The 7,856-nt window shown below is 40.6% G+C and overlaps 1 protein-coding gene across 1 annotated transcript; it reads left to right on the top strand.

Annotated features, from left to right (window-relative positions):
- Nucleotides 1-500: 500 nt before the first annotated feature.
- On the top strand, nt 501-3,757 carry GJD2 (gap junction protein delta 2). The gene is made up of 2 exons (XM_068684371.1): nt 501-1,624; nt 1,950-3,757. Exons 1-2 carry the CDS (start codon nt 1,554-1,556, stop codon nt 2,791-2,793), a joined length of 915 nt encoding a protein of 304 aa, XP_068540472.1. The 5' UTR covers nt 501-1,553; the 3' UTR covers nt 2,794-3,757.
- The last annotated feature ends 4,099 nt before the right edge of the window (nt 3,758-7,856 follow it).

Below are 7,856 nucleotides of genomic sequence, written 5' to 3' on the forward strand. Positions count from 1 at the left end.
TGGAGATATTCATTGATCTCTTATTTGATATTTTCCCAGCTCAAAGATTTGGGGATCCAATCAGGCATATAACCCAGCATTATATGAATCAGAGACCATCTGCACACACCAAATGAAAAGACAAATCTTGGAGTGTCTAAAACACACAGATGACCTTTGCTCAGATGAAGCTTGGTCTCATCTATTTAGAAAGTACTTAACATCATTAACACAACACAGAATTGGTTGATGAGAGAGCTGCAAAAAAACCAAAGGTCTACACTGTTTACTGTGGCCTGAGCAGTTCTTCTTTGGAAGCAGATTGATTTTACTGAATTTGGCAATAGGAACATAGTGAGCAGACTGACTTGAATTTTTCTTATGTTAATTTTAATAAGATCAGTTCAGCGAAAAGAACAGCAGGTAGGAATCTGTAGTTGATCTTTAAGGAAAGGTAGAGAATACACTTCAGGCTTCACCACCAGGAAAGTGTCAATTCCAATTGGTGCCAGTGCCTTATGTGGGGTTGATAGTGTCTCAGGTACAGTCTGTAAAGGGTACCGGTAAATATATATATATTTTAAACACAATATAATATTTGAGGGGAATATGTAGATGGACTATATGGTAGGAAATTCTTTAAATTACTTTATTCTCGTGGTGCTTAGGGATGCTTTGTGTGAAGGTTTGGTGCCTCTCCTAGCATGAATTCAGCCTCAGTCTGGGAGCTGTCTGAAATGGCTATGTATCCGCCCCATTTCTCCTTAGCCATTCTTCTCTCTGTAATCGGGTGAGAGTTAACTGTGCGGTAACTCCACTCTCTTCCAAGGGCACACGGCTCGCTAAGGTGAGGCCACCGCTGCACGCCGCCGCTCCTTGCCAAGCCCAGGGAGGGACCGGAGCCCAGCAGCCCCCGGGAGCCCTCCTGCGGCTGGGGGTCCCAGCCCAGGGCTGCCGCCGGCTCGGGCGGCTCTTCCTCTGCCCGGCCTCCTCCTCCTCCTCCTCCTCTATTTATTCCGCGTATTCCACCGCCTTTATTTATTTATCTTCGCCGGAATAATAAAAATGAGAAAATCCGAGCGCTGCTTTTGGCTGCTCTCCACCAACCTGTCAGTGACGCAAGCGGAGACTACTTAAAGGCAGATTAGAGGCAGCAAGACATTAAAAGCCAACCTTCCTCCCTCCCCGCCGCCGGGCCGCCGCGCCGCGCCGCCACACGAGCATAGCGGGCCGGGCCGGGCCGGGCCGGGCTGGGCTGGGTCGGCCGTCGCGGGGCCCCGAGCCGGAACAAGCCGGGACGAGCCGGGCCAAGCGAAGCCGAGCCGGGTCCGGAGTCCTCGGAAGGGCTGCCGCGTCCCTCCGCCTGCCCGCCGCCGGACTGCGAGCGGTAGGGGGGGGGGGTTGCTCTTTTGTTCGTTTTTCCTCCCCACCGCCCCCTGCAACAACAACAACGACCAAACACAATTATAAAAAAAAAAAAAAAAAAAAAAAAAAAAAGAAAAGGAGGGGAAAAAAAAAGCAGGAAGAAGTGAAGAGATCCGCTTGCCCAAATCTTTGTCTCCGGATGAACAGCGATGGGGGAATGGACTATTCTAGAGAGGCTACTGGAAGCTGCCGTGCAGCAGCACTCTACTATGATAGGGAGGTAAGGGCAAGGGCCAGGGGAGACGGGAGACGCGGGGGTCCCAGCCGGGCAGGGCTCGGTTGGAGATTGGAGTGTGCGTGGGGGCGCGGGGCGGGGGGACACCACGCACGCCGCCGTTCTTGTCCCCAGGGATCCCACGGGGATCTCCCGGCGGGGCAGCCGGGTGACGAGCCGTGCCCTCGGGCCGGGGGTCCCGGCCCCGGTCCCGGTCCCGGTGGCGGTCCCGAGGGTCTCCCCCGTTTCGCGAAGCCGAGGCGCTCCGTGCGCGCTCAGCACCGGACAGCTCCCGGGCGGCGGCGCGCCCTGACCGGCTTGTCTGTTGCAGGATCCTGCTGACCGTGGTGGTGATCTTCAGGATACTCATCGTGGCCATCGTAGGGGAGACGGTGTACGATGACGAGCAAACCATGTTCGTCTGTAACACGCTGCAGCCAGGCTGCAATCAGGCTTGTTATGACCAGGCTTTTCCTATTTCGCACATAAGGTACTGGGTGTTCCAGATCATCATGGTGTGCACGCCCAGCCTGTGCTTCATAACGTACTCTGTTCACCAGTCTGCTAAGCAGAGGGAACGGAGGTACTCCACCGTCTTCCTCACTCTGGAGAGGGACCAGGAGTCAATGAAGCGTGAGGACAGTAAGAAAATCAAGAACACGATTGTCAATGGGGTGCTGCAGAACACTGAGAACTCCACCAAAGAGGCAGAGCCAGACTGCTTAGAAGTGAAGGAGATCCCCAACCCCGCCATCAGAACTACAAAATCAAAGATGAGGAGGCAAGAAGGCATTTCTCGGTTCTATATCATTCAAGTGGTCTTTCGAAATGCCCTAGAGATCGGATTCTTAGTGGGACAGTACTTCCTGTATGGATTCAATGTCCCTTCTATGTACGAATGTGACAGATACCCTTGCATTAAAGAAGTAGAGTGCTATGTTTCTAGACCCACTGAGAAGACTGTGTTCTTGGTGTTCATGTTTGCTGTCAGTGGCATTTGTGTGGTGCTCAATTTGGCAGAACTGAACCACTTGGGCTGGAGAAAGATCAAAATGGCAGTGAGAGGAGTACAGGCAAAAAGGAAATCCATATACGAAATCAGAAATAAGGACCTGCCAAGAATGAGCATGCCTAACTTTGGCAGGACTCAGTCAAGTGACTCAGCTTATGTGTGAGGCTGTGACAGACCTGAAACACGGTGCCAGGTGGAAGAGACCCAGACACTATTAGAGAAAGGTACATTGCTTAGGCAAGCATTTTATCAAACCACCAAGAAAGCCATTAAGGTATTGGATCTGCACTTACTGAACTAGCTGCAAAAATGCAGTGCTATTTAAAAGACTGAAAAAAAAAAAACAGCTATAAAACCATGCTTGACCTAGCCTTACAGCTACTACTATTACTACTTTTCTTTCTAACAATTGGGTGGTACCTGTTGGTGGAGCGGCTTTTTTTTGGTCATCATTAGGATGAGTTTACAGTTTGGACCGTCTGACTAATTGTTGTAAACATGTAGAATGTTCATATTAAAAATCTGCAAGGATACTCTATATGGGGTGGGATGGGGTGGGGGAAACTGTTGCAATGTGCAGATGTAAGCATGTTTTAAAAGGAGGGTAATTGCACTGTAAGGAACCTGACCACAGCTCAATCAGGACATCTGCTTTCACCGATCTCACAGATGTCTGATGTTATTTTGCTTGTCTAAATCACAGAGTTTATTCCTGGTGTGTATTACTAGCTATTTTCTAACATAGTTTGTACATCAGTTAGTTATGCTAAACAATAAATGCTGAATATAATTTTGCCATTTTTTGTTTGCCTGTCCACACACACACCAGCGACCTTAATCATCATAGATTAGATGTGATCTACAAAATATATCAGTACTTTTCAGTTCATTCCCTAATATGTGCATGAATAAGATGGAGTTGGTTCGTGCCAGCCAAGTTATGTATTTACCTGCAGTTACCTATGACACACATACCAAAGGAACAGAGTACATTGTTTTTAACTGTGATTATATCACCTTCTCTCTGCTCTTATTTATATAAGTGCCATACTTGAAACATCCAACTCTGTACTTAGTCAAAAGGTTGTCTTGGGATACCAGCTGGAATAAAGTGATTTTATACTCTCCTATGTTTATTTTATGCTGTTTGTTTAGTCATTGCAATGATGTAAAAAGCAGCTAAAATCTCTATTGATAAATAAAGTGCTTGCCTTTTTTTTTTTTTTTTTTTTTTTTTTGGTAAGCCAGAGATTTGTTTTTCTTTACTATTGCATACAATTGCAGAAACATGCAAGGTCAAAATAATTGACTTAGAATTCTTCAGGGTTTAAAGTGTCTTGTTGATATTCTGAACTCTAAGTGATAAAATCTGGGAAATCAGAACTATTCATTATTTCTGTTTTCCTCCTTCAGCAAGCTTTCTCTGTGTTTAAAGCCTGATCCAAAGCCCACTGACACCAACAGCCTTCTTTCTGCTGACACTAAGGGCAACACAGTTGGCCGCCAAGGTCACTCTGGGAATAGCCAGAGTACATTTACCTTGTAAATGAAACAATTGCAGCTTTTCATCAGGGAATCCAAACAGTAACCTCAGCTTTTCTGCCTTATAGCTGATTCAAGAAATATACTGTTCCTGTCCCATCAACTTACCTGTAAGCTACTGGGGCAGTCACAGAAAAATCTCTATTAATAGCAACAATTTTAGTAGAGTCTACTAAGTTCTACTTAAGGACCTTATTTAATTCTCATTGAATTCAACAGCAAAAATCTCACTGGCAACAGTAGGACTTGGATCAGGACTCAAAAAACATACAAGTGCATTCCTAACTAAATGCTATCAGCCCTTTAAAGAAAAGGGCCAAAATGGTGCTGGAAAATTTGAGGATACTTTATAATACATGAAGGAGACAAAGGCTTAGATCTGCAAATGTTCTTTTGATTGTGTTTTATTTCAAGCCTGACAATGGATTTTATGTGTTTTGGCCTGGAGATAATGCATACAAATCTTTTCCTTTTGGATTACATTAAATACTTTAACATTTTGTTCTTGTGGTTTGCCAGCATTGTCACTTTAAAAAAAAAAAAAAAAAAAAAGTAAATTAGTTCTTAGATAGTATATTCATTATCATTTTCATTTGTGGGCTTTTTTTCTTCTGTTGTGAAACATAAAAAGACTTTGAGAAATGTCATGTTTTTAAACATTTTTTTTTAAATATTTTTCCTTATGTATAACATGAATATTTTTTACAATTTGATTATAGAAATATAGAAACCCTTAAAATGGATTTCTCAAATGATCCTCTGCAATATAAATGCACAGTGATATTGCTAGTTGACTGCATGCTCACTGGAAAACTGCATGTTATTTTTAGAAAGACAACATGGCAGCTAAAATCTCCATCTGCAATATAACAAGCTTCTAAAGATTACTATTTGACACACAAATCCAAGCCTGATTTTCATTTTGCAGAGTCCTGGGGTGCTTTGCAAAATCTCCTTTGGAATATATATTGAAGAGGAAAATGTTTGACAGTCAAAAGCATTGTTTTAATGTTGAAGAAATAGGAGATTGTGTGCAAAGACCTTGATCCATTGCCAATTAAATTTGAAGGAAAAAACTCATGCTGACTCCACTGGGCTTTGGTTCAGGTTCAGCATGATTTCCTGTCAGGCAGAAATCCTAATACAAGTTATTTCCTGTGGCTCAATAGCTAGTGTTCAGTCAAGCTCTAGTGAAGGCGTAAATCTTGATAGCTGTAAGGTTTTAATACCTTGAATTTCTTTGCATAAGACACAGAGAGGATCTGTTTATAATAGTCAATGCTGGTGATGCAGTTCATTCAATTATTTTATGCAGTTCCACATTTTGTACTCCAGTAAGCTGAGATTTTTCAGAATTTTCATGGGAGAAGTATATAAAGAAATGCAAATTTGTGCAACAGGATAAAGAAGGCAAGGATTCATATTTTGATCAACAGAAATGCAATCCTCCATATTTTCACTAACTAGAATATGGCTTTTTGTATTTCTGAAGAGAAATGAAATGGTGTCAGGAGATCAAGTGCTATAGTCTTCCTTTTCAACTGCTGTTTTTCATTTTTACCTACTACCTATTTGTCATGAGTAAGAGAGAAATTGCTAACATCTTTTTTGTCAATGTATCATGTGAGAGTCATACGATTAATGCTAATGGACTGTTTACATAAAAGCTGACTATTCATTTACAGAATAAATGCTTTAAAACTATTACAGCAATGGAAAAGTGTGTTAACTGAACAGAACTGAGAGAACACTAAGTTGAAGGACATATTACTGGCCACTTAGGTCTTGCTTCTGCCTCACTGAAATTAATCAATTTTGCTGTTGATGTCTGTGGAAGAAACAGGTATTAAATATGATAATTCAGTTTATCTTTGTATTATTGTACTGTATACCCTGTTTGAAACTCGTGGACAATAGTGTATCTCATCTTAAATGCAAACAAAAATTATGAACACTAAGCTTTTATGGAAAGCTGCAATAGGATTGAATACACAATTGATTCTATGGAATTTCAATATTACTTTCTCTAAACTGACATAAAATAACAATATTAATTTTTGTGTAGTCCTGATCTTGTGCTCCTTAAATCTGCATAAATTTCTAAAACTTTTAAGTAATATTTTTTGTCTCACTAGGTGTATACATGTTGTAATGACATTCTATAAAAAAGTTAAGGTTAGTGAAGAATATTTTTCATCCACAACTAAAAGAGCACTTACATTTCTCTGTAAGAGAGTAAACGGACCAGACATTGTCCATTTTCTGGCTTTGTTTTGTTTGAATATAAATGTTCTGTGCCCCCTTACTCCTTCAGTGGAAAAGGTTAGATGTTTTTTCTTGATGTGCAAATGTAGGAATGGGTTCAAAAAGGTGGAGAACTATGAAGGAGAGAACAGGCATGGGTTTTACCTCATTTAGGATCTGGTCTTGCTCTTTATGAAATGATGAGACTTCATTTTCTGTGGGACCAAGACAATTACCAGCTGAGGGAAAAGTCTCATTATTTCCTGAGACTAACAGTGGGGATTACACTATTTCTGCATTGCCCACCCCACCCTGGACATTCTGGGAAACTTTATTGTAAGCTTCTGAAAAACACGCTAGGTTGGTGTCAGTTATTATGCTTATCACCAGATTCCAAATCTCATCCCTCTCCCAGTGAAACACTGGTATCCCTGTGAAACAAAAAAACAAACAAACAAAAAAAAAAAAAAACAGAATCACAGTAGGAATTGCTTCATATTACATCCATTAAAATGCACTAAAGAAGTCAGTCAGGAGTCAGCAGCCTGTGAAATAAGTGCAATCAGATGATACTTCTCTGTATCTCTGTATCATTCCACAGAACTGCATTGATAATAAACCATACACATACATACATCTCTCACACACATATATAGCTAAGTATACATATAAGTGCAAAATTATTAAAGGAATTTAAGGAATTTTCCCTGAATTATGTTAGTATATTAGGGATTGCATTTCAGAGATGGATACAGAAGAAATGACATAATCAAAGGGACTAGTTAAAAACTAAGTGCAACAATCTGACAGCATTTAACATCAATCACCCTTTTCCTGTGAAATTCTGGAGCTATAGGTTATTCTAATTGCTTTAGCAAGTTTAACTGAGCAGCTGTGTATCTAAGTTACAGCTAAAAAGAGGCTTGCCTTCATTACATTAAAATCTATCAAGTTTTTTCATAGTGATGACTGAAATACAGGATTTATTAAATCCAAAGCTTGTGGAAACCGACATATATAGTGACTCTGATTTCCCCCCAAAGTGAAGGTTTCTCAGATTCAACAGAATGTGAAAGTAAGCTAATTTTGTACTACTCTACCTCTCTGTGTGCATGTGGTGTGGCTAGAAATGAAAAGGAAAGTTTATCAATATTTGGATAATAACATGCATCCTGAAGTGATTTAGTAATTTGAGACTTTTAGTTTCTTTCACTGAAAACCAAATTCCATTGCATATGATTTCTCTATAAATAAATTGCATGGACCAAAATCAAAGGTAAGTTTCTTTTATTATTATTATTATGTTTTATCAAGTTTCTGATGCAATCACAATTGTTTTATTTCATTAAAAAAAATCAAAAAATTGCTAGTTGAAATTGATCCAGTCTCTTTTTATTTAAATGTTATTAATAGTTAATACTTTGTGTTAAATCTGTTAAC

Source organism: Anas acuta, chromosome 5 (assembly GCF_963932015.1).
Source record: "Anas acuta chromosome 5, bAnaAcu1.1, whole genome shotgun sequence".
Taxonomy (NCBI): Eukaryota; Metazoa; Chordata; class Aves; order Anseriformes; family Anatidae; genus Anas; species Anas acuta.